Consider the following 23,164-nt stretch of genomic DNA (forward strand, 5'->3'; position numbering starts at 1 on the left):
CTTTGCTTTCTTCTATAGAAAAATTCGTTGCCTAACTAGTGAATTCCACGGTAAATTTTACGCTAAAAACCGATATCGCGTGAATCACGAAGCAATGAATACGATATCGGTTTTTCGAGTGAAATTTACTTTGGAATTCACCAGTTTGGTAATGAATTTTTCTTGAACTGCATGAGTTTTAAAAGAAAACAAGTACACCCTCAGCGAGCGAATGGAAAAGGAAAAAAAGCCATTTCAGAGTCAACTGTCAATAACCAGCGAATAGCAATCATGCTAAAATTAGAAGCCATAAAAACATCTTTGTCAGTTCAAGGTCAAAGAAGAGTTTTACTGATGTACTTTATTCCACTTTATCTCTGAAAACGAGATCTTTCACATTTTGATGTATTTCATTGAAACACGCCAGGTTGGCTTGGTACAAGAATCGGCAAACTACAGCAATGCAACCAAGAAAGGACGAACTTCAAACACGATCTGCTCCAACACTTAAATAACGTTTGCGTGCTTTAAACAAACTTCTGAAAACTCAAGCTAGTGAGATTTCCCCCTAATTTTACGATACCTCATTGCGAATACGTGTTTATTACATAAGGGCAAAATTTTCTTGTCACTATCGAGGCACAACGAAAACTAGTTTGGCAAACGGATTAAAAAAGCATTTGTTCGCTCGCGTTTTAGAGGAAAACAAACAAACAAATCAATTCTTTCTTTATGTCCAAAAGAGTACAGATTAATTCCAGTTGACAGTAAAAATTCGATTCTCATTCCTGAACAAAGGAAGAACCGATTAAACCAACTTTTAAAAATACACATCCACTTTAAATAACGCATCCGTAAAAATAACAAACGGTTTAGTGCCCAAGGAAAGAATTTGTGTGCTAAGTATGAGCTATTACTGGTATTCTGTTTTGTCGTTGTCGTTCTCTTTCGCTCAGTCCTTTCGTTTCTGTTTTAGACATAGGTCCTCCAGGCATCGTGTAACCTTATCAGAGCTTCTAAAGATATGCCAAAAATTGCAATACAATAATAATAATAATAATGATAATAATAATAATTGGTTTAATCGGTTCTTCCTTTGTTCAGGAATGAAAAAAGCAGCTCTAAGCAAATTAAAATTTAAGTTTACATCCCGCCGATGTTTGACTTGAATAACTGCGTAGCCACCAGTGTGGACCACAGATATCATAATATGTCAAACTAGGTTGAAACCAGTGAAAAATGCAGAAAGAAAACATCTTCCAAACCGTTTTTCACCTGAACACGAAAAGCGTTGACTGTGTAAGAACTTTCGTTTATATATAGTATGGCCGTGTAGCCGCGTCGAGCCACAGAAAGCGCGCAAATTATGTTCAGGTGAGTTTACTTTGTTTGAGCCTGCAATCCAATCGAAAACCAGTACCTGGTCAGCGGTCAACTTTAAAAAAAAAAAGCTGTCCTCGGTAAGCGCTAAGCTTGAGCCCGCGATATGGTCAGGTGATACTGGTCAGCGGTGCCTTGTTTTGTCAGGTGTCAATTGATAAAAACATGGATGTCCAAAATCAAAGATTTATGCTGTAAACTAGCATGATACTGGTCACATTGGCATACATACAGGGGTGGACGTACGGACGGTCGAGGACGTCATGGCTATAAAACCAAACTTTCTCGCATCGATGGGTTACCATATTTTCTTAACTTTGGTGAGCTCCGCTATTATTGTTATTAGCTGACTAACACTGCATACGCCCTCTCGGAAACGTCAACTTGGGCTATAAAACCAAAATTTCTCGCATCGATGGGTTACCATATTTTCTTAACTATGGTGAGCTCCGCTATTATTGTTATTAACTGACTATCACTGCATGCACCCTCTCGGAAACATCAACTTGGACTTAGACTGGCAACGTGATCTGATCACGCCTCTTGGTTGTTGGTTTAAACACAAATCACGAGAAGAATTCATCAGGTTTCAAGTCTAAACATTTCTCTATTGTTGCGCTGAAAGTACATATTAATATTTGTTTCTCTTTAGCGTGAACTCAAGTCCTAATATTAATATTCTGTCATTTTCAGGGGGATGTAGGCAGCTGATAGGAGAGGCTATTTCCGATTTTAATGACAAGACCATTAAAAATATTTTTGTGCCATATATAACGAAAGGGGCAGTGGATATCGTCGATTTCACCATCGCGTGGGTGCGCTCCTTGGATCCGGTGAGATGCTGATCAAAATGTTAATTCTGCTTACCGACTGTTATACAATTCTTGGGATGCTTGTTATGAGAATTTGGTAGTACATCAAGACAGCATTCCATATTTGATAGTTAATGTATTTTTCATCGGAATGCAATATAGAATAACTCAGTTACAAATTCTATAGTGTCCAAGATTCACAGAATATTTAATCTTTAAATTTCTAACTGCCAATGTACGGAAAGCACACCTATATTCACCTGTATTGGGTAGTTTAATTTTCATTGTCTTACCATTCATATAGAATGACATGATTGGTCCTCCAGGATACGGAGACGCGCGCTTTATTTCGCTGAAGACACCGCTGAACTACAAGATCAGGTTTGAGAACGATCCTAATGCCACCGCCCCTGCACAGCATGTGATCATTCTGCATACACTGGACCAAGACTTGGACATCCGCACATTTAGAATTACGGGTTTTGGGTTTGGAAACTTTACGAAAAAGCTGTCGAATTCAAGGGCTTCTCTTCAGGTAAGATTGATGCTACCCCCCCCCCCCCCTCCACCGGGGGGACTCCCGGGTTAAAAGAACGGGGCTGATCTTCGAGAATTTTGAAAAGAGCCACTAAGAGGTACCAAGATCCTGTCTTGAAATTTTTTCAACCCCTTAGAGGTTCCAATTCTCAAACAACAATTTATCTCCTGTCAAATTTCTTCAGCTCAATACTCTAAAACATACATACTTACACTCTAGTTAGATACGGTAAAAACATCAGTTACAAGATTGAGATCAAAAAGAAAAAAAAATGGTTTGCATGTTTGCCGTGTGGGAGTACGAGGAGGACAATTGGCGATTTATCACATTTGTAAAATTAATAAAACATCTAATGGCTCTGACGTTAGATGGAAGGCTATTCCACAAATGGGCCCCACTGTAGCGGAAACTACGTTTCAAAAAATCGGTACGGGGCTTAGGCAGAGCCAATTTGTTTCCACTATTTTCAAGTCCATAGTCCGTGCTGAAGGGGTTAAATAGGCCTTTCAGGTAGGTACCACAAAAGCTTCCACTGTGAACCTTTTGGGTCTGAACCATCCCAAGAGGTGCAAAACCATTTTTTTAACTCCTAAAAGGTGCAACGAGCAGCCCGTCCTTTTTACATGGGAGTGCCCCCCCCCCCCCCGCGTGGGGGGACTCTCCTATGTATATGCAATAAGGTTAGATTACCAAACATAATTAGTATTCTAGTGAGGCCTGCATATAATCTTCATTGAGGTAGAGCAGAACTCGTTTGTTTGTTAAAAAATACCGAATGCGATAACAATGGACAATCATGACAAGCAAAAGCAATGTAAACAAGTGTGAAATCGAATCATATTCTTCAAAGTGCATGACCATTAAGAGGTCTAAGCCGTTGGTTTTGCATCCGATTGGTTAAGTCGATGGCGTGAGTTTTCTTTTAACCAATCAAAAAGGGCCTAGTAAATCAAAGCAAATTGGACTAATACGCACTTTCGAGACTGAAAGTAAAACTGCCATATCACGTTAGACTATTAATTAATGAATAATGTTTATTGCAGTGGTTTATTTTTACGAGTCGAGTTAGAAAATTGCAGGACATGATCGAATACAACTCGCCTCAAACAGAGATCTGTCATGACACTCTCCGAGTCTAAAATGGTTCCATTTTCCGTTATATATTTAATTGTCAGGTGGTATATTCCATATTGCTTATTTGTTAGGAAACGATCGACCTTGTGTCGGAGAAGAAGATTTACCTACGAGTTATTGCCGGGATAGACATCATGACCCGTGAAGCTCGCTGGGAATTTCAGAGCCTCGATCCTCAGACAGGTATGATGTTATAGCTACAACCAAGAACTGTGACACATCCAGAGGCATTAGCTTCTAAGGAAACTGTTGGGCTGCTTCGGCGGGCAATTGAAATACTTAGCTATTTATTAACTTGAAGTTGACGATGGTAAATTAAACCTCTTAGGAAGTTTGTGAAGTTGACGTTTCGAGCACTGGCTCTTCGTTAGCGCAAATGGCTCTGACAAAACGGCTTATGCTTTTTGCTCTGACGGAGGGCAAACACTCGAAAATTGAGCTTCGCTAACTCGCAACGGCGGTTAACTTCAAGTTGAAGGAGTGGTTTTTCAATACAGAATGCAGAATGGTAAAATCGCAACCTTAGTAATTACTCAAAATGCACACAGACAATTCATTGAAACAATCAAACTCCAGGAAAAAAAATGTAGCTAATTCGAAGTGCAAGAAAACGTGCGCGAGCGCGTTATGATTGGTTTTGGTTTTAATATAATTCTGATTAGATGACAAAGTGGCGAGAGAGTCTTAAATGAAAAACTGAAATACTGCGAGTACTTTCGACACTTAAGTGAAAACCGCTTTTCTTATAGTTAGGTGTTTGCCAATCATTTAATATTTTTAAAAATTAAATCCGAGAAATTAACCCTATCCCTAAACCCATTTTTTCCAATGACAGGTGAGGCACCTGATGATCCACGAACTGGCTTTCTTCCACCAAACAACGGAACGACAGGGCAAGGATATGTGATTTTCTCTGTTCGCCTCAAGAAGAACTTGCCACCTTTAGCAAGGATTGATGCCAAAGCCAGCATCTATTTCGACAAGAATGAACCGATCGATACTCCTCCAATCTTCAACACGGTAAGGAGTTAAAAAGAGGTAGTAGCTTGGGGAGCTAAGAAGGGAAGTCGGGGATACCAAAAAGGGATATTTGTGAGTATAAATTTACAACAAGGAAATAATGAAGCTCAAAAGCTGATAAGTAAAACTTATTAATAAGGTACAGTGTGATGGATCATGCGGAGCCTTGTTTTCCCCCTCTATTATTGGACAAAGCATTGGCCTGTTCCGGGTTGTAGTAGGGCTCCAAGATAAATATCCCGCTTCTTTCAACTTGTGACCGAAGTGCTCATTCTTGGTGGCGGAGACCTTTGATTAGCGTATTCCATCGGCTTTGTTCACGTAGTGCAATGAATAGCTTAGATTCTTACAGGGGATGTAAAGGTCTTCATATCACAAAAACGACAACAGAAGTCCCGAGTTCAGCTCCTCGGTTACGCTAATACAAATGCCTCAACCGTATGCCAATTGGAATTCTCGTAATTGTCCATTCATATGTTAAATTGAAAATTAATAGTAAAAGGACAGAGTGATCGAAGAATTCTCTCTATACCTGAAATATAGACATTTTAGTGCGTAGTATTATAATTGCTGTGTATTTTTACGGGTCTTGCAGCATTTTGGTGACCCCTAGGGCGGGTTAAAATACAAATGACGAGTAAAAATGTATGGCGACACTACATACTAAAATGTCTTAACTTTTATTTTCAAATATTTATCTGTTGAAACTAAACTTTAAACATTGTCTGGCGTTGTGCGCGTTCAGGAAAACAAAGGGGACTGCAACTAACCTGTTAAACTGGTTTCCTTGGGCACAAATACCGCTGGATATTCGTTACTCACTGGAGACCGTTTCGCGCATTGTTTGTACTCTGCACATGCATAATAGATTAAACAAATTTTAGTTTTCTTTATTATAGTATGTCACTTTTGTTTCCATGATGCTTACGTCTAGATCGACAGTTCGACCCCCTCCTCCAATATCTCTGTCATTAATGACGTCATGAGGATTGGAAAATTGGCCGTGGATATTGATACACGAGATGAGGGGTCAGGGGTCCGGTCAGTGGACTTATTGTATCAAATCTCAGAGGGTAATGGTAAGTCGGTTGTTGCTATTCTATGCATTCCGCGTCTTAATTTCGTTTTCGTACCACTGAGGGAAATTTTTCAGTTTTCGAATTGTCTGACAAGTAACTGATTCATACATTCCGAGCGGGAAAACGTAATAAGCATGCGCGAGTTTTGGCTGTGCGCCAGGCTCTCAGTTTGCAAAAATGGCGGGAATTTCGTCGATCGAGTAAACATTAAAAGTTACGAACTTCATATGCTTTTCCAATTTTCCCGGTAAGCAGCAAACGTTTAACGTCAGTAATGGAAAGCTGGTGTATTGTTTTCGTGGGGAACTTATTTTTTTTGGGACAGAATTAACAATCAGAACGTTTACGCACCCTTTATTTCCAAGCGGTATACAAGAAATCTCGGTCCGAAGACACATTTTATCCACAAACATTCTTTACATATTGCATCCATATAAGCAAACCATATGATATGTAATCAAGAGAGCCTCACAGCAGGCAGGGGTAGCCTTGTTTTCTTAGCGGTGAACTGCCGAAAAATATTCATGCTTGCCCAAGTATAAATAAATTAATCTAACGACGTCCTCGCGTTCTTTATTATCAGTCCGCCATTCCTTCCACCATTGCAGGACCCGTTGCATCCTGCATTGTTACATGAGCCCACAAGAAGTGCTAGGGATGCCAGAAAGCTGCGCAGTACGTTTTCCTGGTCTGAAATTCATACATACCCTGGGCAAAGAGGCCCATACCGCAAGGGATTAATTATTCCGGGGTGTTCTTTCCATAACAGTCTACCAGTTCCTCAGCATGTATACACCTGCGAGTGGAGGGACGCACCGTGAGCATAAAGTGTCTTGACTAAGAACACAACACAATGACCTCGGCCAGAGCTTGGACCCAAACCGCTCGATCAATGTGATCCTCTTTTCCATGGCCTTGGGAACGAGGTTGCTCCACAGCGCTTACAGTACCCAACATGTCTCATGTTACCTAGTGATTATCATCTTGTCGTTTGTATTGTCAAATACGTTTTCATAAGAGTACGGACACCTTTGAGAAAGCATTCGCACATAAAGAAAGTTGTTGCGGCTGGGTTCCGTGTTAGCATTTTCGCGCCCTTGGTATTACGTGATGTTTTTCTTGTATTTCACCTTTTTGACACATTTGTACGCTCGGTGTGTCACCCTGTTTTTACGATTGAATTTGTTTGCGAATTTTTCAATAAACTCAGTTAAAACGGTGACTTGCCTTTTACAGTAAAAACAGTTACGTCTGTTTGCGATTGGATTGTGATATTTGCGGAGCAATGTGGAAAACATTGGACGGTTCTTCGCTGTTTGCCTATTGAAGTTGTATTTGCTTGTTGTTCATGTGGAAGTGAAATGTCTCGAAGTGACGGTACGTGTAATATTGATGACACATTGGTCAACCGAACCGGAATTTTGGCAGAGATGTTATCCTGTGAACCACAAGCCAATTCTACCGTGTTTGAAGGCGTTCAACAAGATTCAGGCCACACAACTAAAGCGAACGAAGGACTTGGTTTTGCTTCGCACGAAAATGCAGTGACCGTTGCTGCGCTTTGAAAGTTGGTGAATCAACGGAAATTGAGGAAGCCTTTCCTGAAAATAAAAACAAAAATGGTTCATCAGGTTATAGTGACAAACAAGGGGGGAAAAGACAACCAAAGTTAACCGAAAATGGAAAGTCATATCGACTCACTCAAAACATCACCAAACGCAAGAAACTTATCAGGGAAGTGCAAACACGAAATGGCAAACATCGGAACACTCATGAATCTTCATAATAACGTGGAACAGGTGAGTGCTGCGTTTTTTAAACTTAATGAACGATTTAATATCTTTGAGAATTTGCATGAAGATATTCAAGAACTGTTGTGCGATGAAGGACGTGACATAGACCATCAGACATTTCGGGCTATGTATGATGAAATTACATCGCTTTGAATGAGTGTGATTGAGTGGATTAGTGGCGTAGCAAAGCGTATAAAAGATGACGAGACCGATAAGTTGTCTACCAGACAGATCGTGAGATCCAAGAGCTCTAAAGCTTCCCGGTTTTTAACCACTTCTTTCAGAGCTAAAGCACTCGAAGCTAAGGCAAAGCACGCTGAGTTGGAAGCAAGATTAGCACAGTTAGGCTGCCAAGAAAGAGGCCGAAAGGGTGAGATTGATGGCAGAATGCGCTGCTGCGAATGCTGCAAGTAAGGCCTATGAAGATGCCATTAAGGAAGACAATGAGCAGTATTTAGGCTCAGCTGACCCGGATATTGAGCCAGACACAGGCACATATTGCCAAATTGGAAAGAAAGGTGGGAGAGGCTCTAAGTTTAATGGATTCCCTCTCTTGGGCAGAGAATTGAACAATCAAATAGCGGCTGGTGTGAAGCGAAATCAACCAGCCCAATCAGCAGAAAAACAATTGAAGGACTACTTCAACGCTAATGTTTCTGAATTTGAATTACCCATTTCTTCGCCACAGCACATCGTTGATTACAACGTCACAGGAACTGTGAACAATAGATTACAACTCTTCAAAGATTTATGATGAAGCGCATGCTCTTTTTGGGAAAGAATGGAGCTTCGAATGTCCCAACCACCGCCCACACCAGCTCCATTTGATGGTGACCCAGCATAGTAGTTGCCATTCAGATCTAATTTTGGTGATCAAGTCGAAAGCAAAATATCCTTGAGTGACAGTGAGAAAATGAACTACTTACTGACTTACACGACTGCAAGGGCACGAAGGATCATTGAGAACTATCAAGGACTTCCAAACGGCTGTCAGATTGCATTACAAGTTCTAAAGCAAAGGTTTGGTCAAAATGACATGATCGTGGAGGCTTTGAAAGCGTCGGTTTTAAGGGGACCAAAGCTAAGGGCAGGTGATAGTGAAGCACTTCTCACGCTTTCTGATAAAATTGAGAACTGTTGCCATGCAATGAATGAGCTAAGCAGATATATGACCTTCCACCAGATCATTTGCAGCCCAAGTGGCGTAAATCAGCAAGGATGTTTCGTGACAAGACTGGTGGTAGAGAGCCAATCTTGAAGGACTTTAGCTACTTCATAAGTACAGAATCCTTGACCGAGAATGATCCAGTATATAGGAGAAGCAACATTACCCCAGTGAAGGTTAAAGCTGACATTTCAAAGAATTCCGCATTTCATCCCAGATTTACAGATAGTATGCGAGTAAAAACCTTAGCAACTGATGTTAGCAAACCGAAGCCTACAGAAATGAAATACTCTTCTATCAAAGACACCTGCAAGGTTTGCAAGGGATCACACAAAATACATAAATGTCCTGTCTTCTCGGCTAAGAACGTAAATTGGCGTCGACGATTCTCCAAGTTTAATGCACTTTGCATCGTTGTCTCTCTCCTTCTCATTTACAAAGGGAGTGCCCAGAAAAGGAAGGATGCGCTGTGCAGGACTGTGCTCACTGATCAAATCACCATCCACTACTACACTTAACTGCAACAACCGCGAGCCCAGTTGACGAAGAGGAAGGAAATAGTGGTCAGAGTTCATCACCAAGTACCAGCTACCAGCACATAACGCATCTGTTACTGATTCCGATAGGGGATTTGTTTTACTCAAGGTAGTTCCAGTTTGCGTTGTTTCTGAGAGTGGTTTGGCCCTAAGTACTTGTGGGTTGTTAGACACAGCTGCCGTCAGTTCGATGATAAACTCTCGCATCGCTGCGAAATTGGAGCTACAAGGGGTCCCTGAAGGAGTTAGTCTGAACACTGTTACTCATACGGATCAAGACTGTGAGCTATCGAAGGTGAAATTCCACATCACCTTATCAAGTGAAAAAGGCCCTGACTTGCCTGTCAACCATGCTCTTGAAACTGAAGATTTGAGCGTGTCCAATCGCTACTGCCCTAATCAAGTACACTTGTCTGAATGGCCACACTTGAGAGACGTAGAGCTGCCGAACCACCCAGTAGATGTGAGTGAAGTCTCTGTCCTTATTGGTCAAGACGTTCCACAAGCTCATATCATCTTCGACTATCGCTGGGGCAGTGATCCGCAGAACGAGCCGTATGCGACCAAGACGCCATTTGAATGGAGCGTTGCCGGCCTAATCAATAAGAGGGAAGACAGATCTAAGCCAATCGCCCTCTCAGTCTTTGAATTTGCCTTTGAAGAAAGTCAGTCAGTTGTTGATCTGCACGAACAGGTAGAGACGTTTTGGGCTTGTGAGTCGCAAGGATTCATTGACACAGCTGACAGTACTAAAAGCATCGAAGATACTAGAGCACTGGATACCAGTAGAACGAAGGTCGAAGGTGGAAGATACGAAGTAGGCCTTTTGTGGCGGAATGAAGTCCCGATACTGCCAAATAACAGGCCACAAGCTGAAATGAGATAACAACAGTTGAAGAAGCGGTTCCTGCGTGACCCATTGTTTGCCAGTCAGTATGAAGCAGTGATGAATGACTACATTGAGAAAGGATATACTGTCAAGTTGTCTGAGAGAGAAGCAGCCTTTAGTTCCGATCACACTTGGTATCTTACGCAACATGATGAAGTAAATCCAAACAAATCTTAAGTTAGAGTAGTATACGATGCGGCTGCAGTTTACTCATTGGCGTTTTGTTCCGGTTTAGGAAAGAACAAATTGCTGTTGCATCTGACATCGAAAGCATGTTTCACAGGGTTGGTTGTGTGGAAAGAGACACAGATGCTTTGCGCTTTCTATGATGGAGTGATGGGCTGAACGAATCAAAATGAAAGTCCATTTATTCGGAAAGGCATACTCCCCCTGCATCGCTGCTTAGACCCTGCAAAGAACAGCCACAGATAATGCCGCTAAATTTGGAAATGATGTTTGTGTTATTGTTCGAAAGAATTTCTACGTTGATGACTGCCTTTTCTCAGTTCCTACCGCTCAGGAAGCTATTGGAGCATCATTACAACGTACGCAGTTGCTGAAGAGAGGAAATTTCCGGCTGACCAAGTTCATTTCCAACGACTTGAAGGTCTTGAAGGCTATACCAGCTGAGGAGAGAGCAGTCAAGAGTCTCGACTTGGACAAGCTACCCCTTGAACGGACTTTGGGTCTACATTTAAACACTGAAACAGACACACTAGCTGTAAAGTTGTCGCTTTCCCATGGCAAAGCTAATTGCCACACGAGACGAGATTGCTGTACATTTGATCCGCTTGCTTTAATTTGTCCTTTTCTACTTCCCGGTAAGAGACTGATATAAAAAAACCTGGTAACTGAAGTTTGATTGGGATGATTCACTACCCGAAAGCTTGCTGGAGCGCTGAACAAGGTGGTATGAAGAACTGTTGTTCCTTAACCATTTAAGTATTCCTGGATGCTATTTCAGTGGAGTTTGTTTCCGTGATGCATCTCTCGAACTTCACCACTTTAGTGATGCTTCTGAATATGGTTATGGAACAGTGTGCTATTTGAGAAAGGAGTCTGGTGACGGAACTGTTGAACCCATTTACATCATGCCCAAGAGTCGCTGTGCTCCCCTACAGTATACGTTTCTGTACCAAGATTGGATTTGCAAGCTGCTAGAATCGCAGCAAGGGTTCATCGCCTGGTCTCAAGCGAGATTAATTTGGAGATCTCTGCCTCCTTTTTCTGGACAGACTCCAAAGTCACATTGCAGTATGTAAAGAATGAGTCCTGAAGGTTTAAGTCTTACGTGGCCAACAGAGTCTGTGAAATTCGAAGTGTATCGCAACCCGGTCAATGGAGATACTGTCCACGTTCCCTTAACCCTGCTGATGATTCCTCGCGTGGCTTAACAGTTCATCAGTTGTTGACATTTGAAAGATGGTTCAGTGGTCCAGCATTTCTCTTGAACCCTAAAGATAAATGGCCTAATGCTGATATTGATACCTTATCAGACAGCGACCCAGAAATTAAGAATCGGAAGCCTATATTTGTGACGACTGGACCAGAAGTTTCGAGAGATACTCACAAGATAATCATCATGGACAGTTCTTCTGAGGAGGATTGCCTTGTTGTTAAAGTTTAAGGAATACCTTTGGGGTCACAAAAGAGATGACGAGTTTGAACTCACCTAACACCTCACAGCAGAAGATTTGAAGCTTTCAACCGTTGCCACTGTGAAATTAGCCCAGAGAGAAGTGTTCTTAGAAGAGATCAAGGATAACACCTGCGATTATCAAACAACTTCAGTTAAGGGATGCCTTATTAAAAAAGTTTAAACGTCTTCGCAATCCAAATGTTTGGGCTGATTATAAAAAGGCGAACAGTAGGCATGTTAAGAAACACTAAACGCAAGTTTTATGTCTTTTAACTGGAGCAAAATGTAAACGACGCTAAAGGAACATGGAAAATAATTAAATCAATCTCAGGAATGGTTAATCAGTCCAAACTTGTAAACAGCCTTCGAGTTGAGGATCGAATCATCGAGGATAGGGTAGAAATGGCGTCTGAGTTTAATTCTCACTTTACATCTGTTGCCGATAAACTAAGGTCGTTACTTCCTCAAACAAACTTTGACATGTCTAAACTGATCAACTTTGTCTGCTCTAAACAGGGTAATAACGTGGTCTTTTCCATTCCACCTGGCTATTACAGGGACCAAGGTCATTGACTGTCTTAAGAGCATCAGTTCACACAAAGCCAGTGGTATTCTTTGATTGCACCTGACGGTCACGGCGGCCATGTTGGTGGAAAGAAAATAGCAAAAAAGTCTTTTGGGAATTTGACTCTATTATAATGCAAAACTTGAGCTAAATTTTTCTATTGTCTTGGCACCAACATGGCCGTCTTATCACGTGAGTGCAATCAAAGAATCGACAAGCTGAGTCCACGAATGCTCAAGTTAGCAGTTCCCATAATAGCTCCATATATTGCCAAGCTAATAAATCATTCCTTTAATACGGCCTCGTTTCCACAACGCTTGAAGACTGCGAAAAAAAACATTTGCATGATAATAGAGCTCAATTCCCGGAGGACTAGTTGGGGATACCAACATGGCCCTCGTTCCTTTCTTTAGGGACACCAACATGGCCGTATAGAAAACGGAAACTTTATTAAATAGAGAAATGAGAGGACCTTCCTGTGCACTTCGCATACGCGTTGTGATATATCTTTTTTAAGTTAGTCTTGCGAATGTGTGCTTCTTTCGTCTTCTTTTGTGCGCCTTTTGTTTGCTGTGTATTACTAAATGTATAAAAAGTATTCTTTGATTGGAACTGACGTCACGGCGGCCATGTTGGTGGAAAGAACAATAGCGAAAAAGTCTTTTGGGAATTTGACTCTATTATTATGCAAAACGTGAGCTACATTTTTCTATTGTTTTGGCACCAACATGGCCGTCTTATCACGTGAGTGCAATCAAAGAATCGACAAGGTTAGCAGCTCCTATAATAGCTCCATCTATTGACAAGCCAATAAATCTTTCCTTCAATACGGCCTCGTTTCCTGAACGCTGGAAGACTGCAAAAGTCTCTCCATTATTTAAAGGTGGGGACTCGGAGGACTTAAATAATTATCGACCAATTTGTCTTTTTCCTGGGCTTTCCAAAGTAATTGAACGACATGTACATGACTCACTTTCTAGCTATCTTTGTGAAAACAATTTGATCTACTCTAAACAATCTGGTTTCCGGAAGCTTCACAGTACAAAAACTGCCCTGATCGAAATTATAGATAAACTGTTATTTAACTTGGATAATGATCGTGTAAGGGGCATGATCTTAATCGATTACTACCAGGCCTTCGACATGGTTAATCACGTTATCCTGCCAGACAAATTGCTTGCTTATGGTTTAAACAATACATCTTTAACGTGGTTTCAATCCTATCTCAGTGACTGGCGTCAGTTGGTATCCATGGGTGATAAGAAATCAACTGCATCAATTATTCCGCATGGTGTACCTCAGTGCTCAATTCTGGGCCCTCTACTGTTTGTTTTGTTCATTAACGACCTTCCTTTACATGTTAGTTCTGCTAATACTGATCTGTATGCTGACGACACGACATTAACTTGTTCCGTCAATTGGATGGATATGGGTCGTCTGCAACTTTCCTTAAATGCAGCAGTTTCTGAAACGATTCATTAGGCCACAGCTTACAAGCTTCCACCTAATGAGAAGAAAACAAAAGTTCTTACCATCTGTGGCAAACGTCTTTCCAACAGAATCCCTATTATTTCTGTTAATGGACCCCAACCTGAAAATATACAATGAGCAAAGCTCTTAGGTCTGGAAATGTACATGGAATTGACATTTCATGTTGATACGTTATGTAAGAAACTATCCCAGCGCATTGGAATCTTAAAAAGATTAGACATTGCCTGGAAATAAAGCATAGAGTTCTCTTTTGTAATGCTATTATTAGACTAGTGATGGATTACGTAAGTGTTATCTGGTCAAACTGTGATAAACATTGTCTGAGATCATGTTTTAAAGCTATAAAAGAGAGCAGCAAGAATCATCATTGATGCTGATAGTTATGCACCCTCTGTTCAGTTATTTAACAAACGTGAATGGATCCCTTTCTTTGAGAATGCTAAACTACCCAAGTGTTGTATCATATACAAGCGTTTGCAAGGTCGCGTACCCAGTTATCTTACACGCTTATTAGTACGTACCAGTGAGACTCATTCACGGCAGACTAGATACGCTAAATTTAACATAGCCTGTCCTCAAGTGAAACGAAATTCAGAAGGTGGAAGAACATTTACTGTGACTGCTTGCCAGGATTGAAATAAGCTACCTCGTCAAATGAGAAAAGCAGACACTCTCAATACTTTAAAAAATTCTCTTTGGAACATGATTTTAAATATCATCAATTTTTGAATCATTTTTCATTATACATATTGTGCCGCATGCTTATAATTGTTTCATATTTTCTAGATTTTTAATAATTTTATTGTAAGCCTTAAGTATTAATTATTTTAATCTTGTAATGAGGACCACTACTTTGTTAGAATTTATACGCTATTTCGTGCTACCCTCGTTAAATGAAGACTTTACTTACCTACCTACCTACCTACTTACCCACTTACTTACTTACTTACTTACTTACTTACTTACTTACAGCAGCAATTTCAGCTTAGTAATGTAGTGATGTCGACAGATAAATTCTCCTTACATAGCATTACAACAATCCATTGAACACCAGATAAGAGTTTTCAAGAGCTCAAACTCATTTCTTTTTTTCAGACCCGCTTCAAGAACAATCGCTACTTCGCCTGCTTTCCGGTATAACAGACGATACAACCTTCCTACCCCTCCCCTCTGGGAAGAAGTACTCACTTTTGGCTTTGGCCGTTGACCACGTGGGTAACAGACAACCAATGGACTTGAATCGAGTCATCACAGTGGACTTTACACCTCCCAAACGTACGTCATGGTAGTAACATTGTTATAAAAAGTAGTTAAGTAGCTGCCTTAAAAGACGTTTTGACATTTTAGTCCCTCGTGGCTGAAACATGAAGCGACGAAGCACAGTTCTTCAACAGTCGCCCCTCCCCCTCCCCCACAAGATAGAATATAGTCTACTTTCTATCCATTAATTATGACGCAAACTTGTGTCCACATCTTGCTCACTCCTCGCTCTCTTTTTGAAGAGAACGTACTGGGACTAGTTCCCATACTGATTTGAAGTCAGTTTCTCACTAGAAAATTAGTAATACGCCGTTTTACAGCTGTGTGCATAGTTACCTGGCCTATGAATGGACGCGAGGCTGGAGGTGACCTTTGGTACAGACTTCTCTACTTTTTCATTTAAATGCCAACTAGTTAGCAGAAGAAAAACTTGATTTAGCCAAAAATACAGCGAGGACCTTATCAAAACAAGGTCACCTGAAGCCTCGCCGGCATTCAAAGGCCAGGGCCCGGTTCCTCGAAAGCCGATTAACTTAATCCAGGATTAGCGTAAACTTTTGTTTCATGTTTTCAACTTTTTGGTGAAGGTTTCTTTTGCTTATTTTCGTTTTTCAAGATTGACGTCTTCTCACGTAAAGTTCTGCCGAAAATCTGCGTTGAACATCATTTGGGAGTAGAGAAATAAACTGCTTGGTTAATTTTTAATCTTAGATTAGCGTTAATCGGCTTTTGAGGAACTGGGCCCAGGTCACTGAACAGACAACTTTAATTAAAATGGTCTGCTATAGAGAGCGAAGGTTTAAGACGGGAAGGGACTGGGACGTCTTTGGAAGTGTTGCGTTCGTCGGACGCAAAAGGCCTACTGAAAGTACTTTATATTTCCAAGGGCCTTGCTCAGTCTTCGTGCTTGCCTTAGAAAGCGCATTGGTTACTGATAGTTTACTTGGTTATTAACTAAATTCGTTTATCACATAGTTTTGGAACAAATGGTATTTGTTATGTTAAGTTTATGTATAAAATTTATGTAGTGCTTCATCCTGACGTTTCAGCTTCCTGTGAACGACTGAATAACTGCTCTGGCCATGGAAATTGCTCCGTCCTCAATTTATGTGTCTGTGAAGACGCATTTTATGGAGTTAACTGTTCACTTGGTAAATATTTATTTGGTTTTCCACTATTAAAAGCGTCTTTAAAACTAACTCTCCAAAGTTTGTCTCTTAAGCGCTAGCACAACAGCAGCAAGGTTAAAACTTAACTCTTTTACATTTTAAGAACGGTGCCTACTATTGTTATTGCGCATACGTTCTGCGCATCTCGAGATACTCGGATTTCGTATGGGTAGCGCTTATTAATACAGGGATATTTTTACGCAGTTCAAAACTATACGGAGAAAGTAGAACTTAGCAAGTGCTCTTCGTATCCAAAAAGAACATTGGGGTAACCACACATTTTTCAGAGATAATTAAGCTTTAATTCGGAAAAGAACGCCATACATTGTTTTGTATTTAAAAGCTTTTTACAAATATTGTTAATTAAGTATCTTCGAAAAATGCGTGGTTACCCCCAATTTTCTTTTTGGATTTCAATAACACTTCTTAAACCGCGCAAAAATACCTTTGAATTAGTAGGCACCGTCCTTAAAGTGTTTCAGTTTCAAAGTGGAGTTGCTTAGTTTACTGACATGAAATGTGGAAGGTTGGTCTAAAGCGGCCTATTTAACAACAAATTTAGTCCCTTTAGGAAACTGGCAACAGTTTCCAGCCCTTTTCTAACAGCTACACTTTGAATAATGAATACTGCCACTTTTTAGCAACTCGTGTTACAATAATGATAATATACAAATGCCCAATCATTGGTTAACAAGTTGCGGTCATCTCTTTTATACAACAGGTTACCATAGCAACAATATGACCTTCCCAAATACCCTTACTTTTAGCTTTACGCGCTTATAATTCAAAACGAGCTAGATGACCCCCCTTTATCGAATTATAATATGCATGATAAGATGCACCTTTTTGCAAAGTCTTAAAAAATTATGTAAAAGGGGGTTGAGAGTCACCTTAATTTTTCCAAATGGTAAGGTGGCTCTAAACCCCCTCCCCCACCCCCCTACAAAAAAGTAAAATTACAAGTTCTCCCGCCTTGAAAGGTGCACGGGATTGTTGCAATGGAATTTTAGAGAAAGTGGGAAGGGGAGAACGGTTTGAATAAAACCTCCATTAAAATTACACTTCATCAAGCGATCTGCAAACCTATAGCTGTACCTCACCTATCTCAGGCTTCGCGCCGCCCAATAGTTATAGCGGAGCTCCGCGCGCGCCGAGCACCATTGTTAAGAAAATATGGTAACCCATCGATGCGAGAAATCTTGGTTTTATACCCACGACGTCATCAACGGTCCGTACATACGTACGTACGTACGTACGTACGTCCGTCCGTACGTCCACCCTCCATGTATGCCAATGTGACCAGTATCATGCTAGTTTACAGCATACATCTTTGATATTGGACATCCATCTTTTGATCAATTGACAACTGTCAAAACAAGGTATCACGTGACCATATCGCGAGCTCAAGCCTGGAGCTCACCGAGGTCAGCTAATTTTTTTTTTAAGTTGACCGCTGACCAGGTACTGGTTTTCGTTTGGATTGCAGGCTCAACCCTGGTTAACTCACCTGAACATAAGCGAGGCCGGCTTCATTTTTCGCGCGGTTTCTGTGGCTCGACGCGATTACATTAACGAAAGTTCTTACAAAGTCAACGCTTTTCGTGTTCAGGTGGAAAATGCTTTGGAAGATGTTTTCTTTCTGCATTTTTCGCTGGTTTCAATCCAGTTTCACATATCATGATATCTGTGGTCCACACTGGTGGCTATGCAGTTATTCAAGTCAAGCATCGGCGGGATGTAAACTTAAAGCTGGGTGTTTATTTTTAATTTGCTTTGAGCTGCATTTTTCTCTGTATTGCAATTTTTGGCATATCTTTGGAAGCTCTGATAAGGCTACATGATGCCTGGAGGACCTATGTCTAGAACAAAAACAAAAGGAGATCGAAAGAGAACGATAACGACAAAACAGAATACCAGTAATAGCTCATTCTTAGCGAAAGAAGTTACTCCACAAATTCTTTCCTTGGGCACTGAACCGTTTGTTATTTTTACGGATGCGTTATTTGAAGTGGATGTGTATTTTTAAAAGGTGCTTTAATCGGTTCTTTCTTTGTTCAGGAATGAAAATCGAATTTTTATTGTCAACTGGAATTAAATAACAATTACAATTATCTGTACTCTTTTGGGCATAAAGAAAAAGTTGATTTGTTTGTTTGTTTTGCTCTAAAATGGGAGCGAACAAGTGCTTTTTTAATCCGTTTGCCCAACTGGTTTTCGTTGTGCCTCGACAGCGACAAGAAAATTTTGCCCTTATGTTATAAACACGTAATCGCAATGATTTCTCGAAAAAGTAGGGGGAAATCTCACTAGCTTGTGCTTTCAGAAGTTTGTTTAAAGCATCTAAACCTTATTTAAGTGTTGTAGCGGACTTTGTTTGAAGTTCGTCCTTTCTTGGTTGCATTGCCGTAATTTGCCGATTCTTGTACTAAGCCAACCTGGCGTGTTTCAATGAAATACATCAAAATGTGAATGATCTCGTTTTCAGATATAAAGTGGAATAAAGTACATCAGTAAAACTCTTCTTTGACCCTGAGCTGACAAAGTTGTTTTTATGGCTTCTAATTTTAGCGTGATTCCTTTTCGCTGGCTATTGACAGTTGACTCTGGAATGGCTTTTTTTTCCTATTCCATTCGCTCGATGAGGTTGTGCTTGTTTTCTTTTCAAACTCATGCGGTTCAAGAAAAAATTATTGCCAAACTGGTGAATGGCAAAGTAAATTCCACTGGAAAAACCGATGTCGCACTCATCGCTTCGTGATTCATGCGATATCGGTTTTTAGCATAAAATTTACCGTGGAATTCACGAGTTAGACAATGAATTTTTCTATCGAAGAAAGCAAAGAAAATGATTTAATTATTAAAGCAGCAACCGGAAGCATCAAAACGCGAATAATTCGAAACCTTTTATTTTCACAAACCCTACAGGCAGTAAGAATAAATGACCAGGGAGCTCCGCTTTTAGGCTTGGCTAAATCTAAGTATATGTTTGATACATAATTGCACTGATTTTTTTTTTTTCAGATTTTCCTTTGCGGTTTGAGACTCCAATCATCGACGCAATGTACAGCGACACCAGCGAAGACATGCGCGCTGCGTTATATCTTTCCTCGTTTATTCCAGATTTCGACGACAGCAGTTACAATGAAAATTTTATCCTGAAACTATTCATCGATGAAGTTCCCCATGGATTTACCTTCAATAAAGGAAACCTGAGTGGGAACCGCGTCACGTTGGAGCGTGAGGAGTTCGGTGATATTTGGATGACGCCTCATAAAGATTTTTCAGGAGTCGTCAGATTGAATATCACTGCACAAGGTGCAACACCAAGGAAAATAAAAATGACCAGCAACCAAATCGAAATAAAAATCAAAGCTATTGCTGACATTCCGTTTCTCAATATCAGTGTTCCATGCTATCACTGGAACAGCAGTAAAAGGATTATACCCGTTACTGTAAAAAGCCACCCGACTGACTTAGATGGTTCCGAGAATTTGACGATTATCTTCTCAGGCTTACCGAATGGTTATCGATCATTTTACGAGAATGTTGTAAACGGAAGGAATGACACAGCGCCAACTAACTCACCTGGTTGGTTTATCTCCTTTAACGGAACATTTAAACCATTCGTTCTGAATGTCATCGCCATAGCCAAGGAAAAATCTAATGGAGACGGAGCAAACAAGACAGTGCCTGTTAATGTGCCATTCTGTGGTAAGGTTCATGAAATCAATGTTTTAATGTATGGCTAAAACATTTTGGAGGATGAAAGATCCTACAGATATGAATACCATTTTAATCCGAGGAAAATTTAACCAAAGGGAAAAAAAAAACCCGCGTCAGATGTTTCTCGCGCTTGCTACTGATTACACACATTGGGGGAAAGGTTTTTCTGGTTACAGGTTTTCCCTCGCCTTAAGTGGCAGGCGAGTGCGTGCATGTCTTTTTCGCACTTTTGATTGGCTACCTTTTTTCCCTCGCTGGCCAGTGGTAACATTTTTTCCCGCCCATATCAATGTCTGTCTCTTGTTCCCTCGTTTGCAGCTAGTTACATGTTTTCCCACGCGTGTCAATCTGTACTGATTGCATGTTTTCCCGCCCTTAGCACGAGTTAAATCTACGGGCTTTTCTAGTTAGTGTATACGACTTAGCCCTTCAACAACTTTCTTTCGTTATCGTAAGACAATATTAGAAAAATAAATAAATAAATAGATCAAAATAAATATAATGTTAAGAGAGGAAGTCACATCAGCTGGTTTTCATGCGGGTCCTCTATCGTGGTCGAATTGGAATTTGGGGATGTTGGTTTTTAGGGAAGAAGGAAAACCGAGTACCCTGAAAAAAGTCCTCGGGGAAAGGCGAGAAACAACAACAAACTCAGCCTGCATATGGCACCTGGCCGGAATCTAACCCAGGCCGCATCGGTGGGAGGCTTCCCAAAAAGCTCTAAAGCTCTATCTCTCTTTCCGGACAACCATTTTCGAGCTATGTTATCGCTATTGCGTTTGTGTGATCTGTTCTTACCTCGAATATGTTTAATGTTGAACTTTATGTCTCGTTGTAGTTACTTGTGAGGCGGTGAATAACTGCTCCGGACATGGAAAGTGCAGCAAAGTAAATACCTGTGAATGTAAAAGTGGATTTAAAGGATTGGATTGTTCATCAGGTTTGTTTTCTGCTCCCTTCGTTTAATTTACGCTTCTTAAACTCACAAATCACATGTTTTACTCTGAATCTTATTTTTTGTTGTGCTTACTTATTTTAAACTAGTTTCCTGCGAGGAAGTGGGCAATTGTTCTGGACATGGAAACTGCACTGGTCCAAACATTTGCGTTTGTGAAAGTGGTTTCAAAAGTGTTGGTTGTTCACAAGGTAAACAATTTTTTCTGTGCTCAATGCAGATGTGTATTTAAAGAATGTTAAAAGAATTCAACGACCAACACCGCAAGTGATTCCCCATGCATCGTCATTGCCAAAAAAGTATCAAACAGAACCTTCAATAGACTGTCATTTCATAGATCTTTTATGTTCAATGGAGCAGAAAAAGAGATAATTATGTTGTTGCTCAAAAGAGTTACGTTGGGAGCGGGAGAGTAAAATGTTTGTCCGTCGTTTACAAATGGTGCAAGGACCGAACGCAGCGAAGTTTTTTAATGACATACTTCTTCTTTTTGTTTGTCTAAATTCAAAGAGAGCTTTCTGTATTTAGGAAATAGAAAACATGTACCGCGTTTCTATCAAGTTTTAGTATAAATCTACTAGCGTTCTATTTGCACGAATGCCGTTCTCTATTCTGTTGTAGATAGTGAGTAACGTAGCAATGAGCGCTTGTTAACAAAATGACGGCCTCTTCTTTGCGTTTTCGAGGTGTCTGTGATAGTTCACCACCAAATTTTCTCCGATTCTTATTGGTTCAAAGTGATCACGTGACGCGATAGTGTTCTTCCGAGGAGAGACACTATCAGCCCATAGTGCCCGTCCAAGGAAAATACCCTTATGGATAGTACTCGTACGTGAAAATATTTCCATAAACAAGCAGGCTTATAGATAATAAACATTGAAATTGTATGAAGAGGGTTTTTGTTTGTTTTCTTTTTCAAATTTTACGGTAACATTTGGCTTACACGGCTTTCATCTAAAAAAAAGTTGAAAATAATTCAGTATGATTTTGGAACTGGAGCGCGAAGGAAAGTTTAGTGGTAAACAATCTTATTCCAAAATCTCCGCCATTTAAAGATTCTTTTGTTTTTATTCAAATAAGCCCTTGATGACTCGCTCTTAAGCTTAAAATTCAAAAGAATATTTTGAATGAGGCAACAAGGGCCAATTTGTGTCCGCATAAATCAGCGGCCATTTTGGAATGTGTATAGAGTGTTTATGTCTCGGAACTATCGGTCTGAAAGTTGCCCCTTGCAAATTTGATGTTCTTAAAACTAGCATATGTGCCCTCGATCGAAGCTTCGCTTCTCGGGGAAATATTTGTTTTAAGAACATCAAATCTCCGTGGGAAAACTATCAGCCGATAGTTCCTTGACTGAAACACTCTCTTGTTTAAATAGAAAACGAGAGCGGATAACCTAGTTGTTAAATAGAAACACGATTTTAAACCAATCAGTGGGCGTATTTTTTGGGATACTTTATAATTAATTTTGTTCTTTATACTAATGCGTATTATATCGATGTATTTCCTTGCAGTTTCTTGTGAACTAGTGAATCACTGTTCAGATCATGGTGCATGTAGCGGACCCAATGTATGTTCTTGCCATAGCGGCTTTAAAGGAGCTTATTGCTCAGAAGTATCTTGCGAGGAGTTAAACAACTGTGCGAATCATGGAATCTGCACTGGTCCAAACAAATGCAATTGTGAAGAAGGCTTTAGATCTGCACCAGACTGCTCTAAAGGTACGATAATCGTTACTTAATTCATACTTAAGAGATGATATGCATATTGATATTTTTACTGTAGAGCCAATTGTAGACAAAGTTATTGCTAAAACGCAGACGTTTATTCGACGGCTTCTCTTTGATATTTTCAGTGGTAAAGGAAAACGACTACATTGAAATGCCTACAATACTACAAAAAGTCCATCTAGCTAAATAGTAATAGTTTCAAAATTTTAACTATTGTTTCTTCAACCTCAGCTGTCATGGCTTCCTCGTGTTTTCTTTATCTTTTCTTTTTACATTCCTTCCTCACCTTTCTAATGATGCAGTTATA

At 40.3% G+C, this 23,164-nt stretch overlaps 1 protein-coding gene across 2 annotated transcripts in view; it reads left to right on the forward strand.

Moving 5' to 3' along the window:
• The window catches only part of LOC138026381 (uncharacterized), a 102,107-nt gene that overhangs the window by 73,462 nt on the left and 5,481 nt on the right, over positions 1-23,164 (forward strand). For both annotated transcript variants that reach the window (XM_068873720.1, XM_068873721.1), the window contains exons 34-44: positions 2,053-2,192; positions 2,476-2,706; positions 3,915-4,026; positions 4,679-4,863; positions 5,798-5,942; positions 15,116-15,295; positions 16,330-16,431; positions 19,471-20,160; positions 21,011-21,112; positions 21,217-21,318; positions 22,642-22,848. In XM_068873720.1, coding sequence (XP_068729821.1) covers positions 2,053-2,192; positions 2,476-2,706; positions 3,915-4,026; positions 4,679-4,863; positions 5,798-5,942; positions 15,116-15,295; positions 16,330-16,431; positions 19,471-20,160; positions 21,011-21,112; positions 21,217-21,318; positions 22,642-22,848 — 2,196 coding nt within the window. The remainder of the gene's footprint in view (positions 1-2,052; positions 2,193-2,475; positions 2,707-3,914; positions 4,027-4,678; positions 4,864-5,797; positions 5,943-15,115; positions 15,296-16,329; positions 16,432-19,470; positions 20,161-21,010; positions 21,113-21,216; positions 21,319-22,641; positions 22,849-23,164) is intronic.

Source organism: Montipora capricornis, chromosome 12 (assembly GCF_036669925.1).
Source record: "Montipora capricornis isolate CH-2021 chromosome 12, ASM3666992v2, whole genome shotgun sequence".
In the NCBI taxonomy this organism is placed as follows: Eukaryota; Metazoa; Cnidaria; class Anthozoa; order Scleractinia; family Acroporidae; genus Montipora; species Montipora capricornis.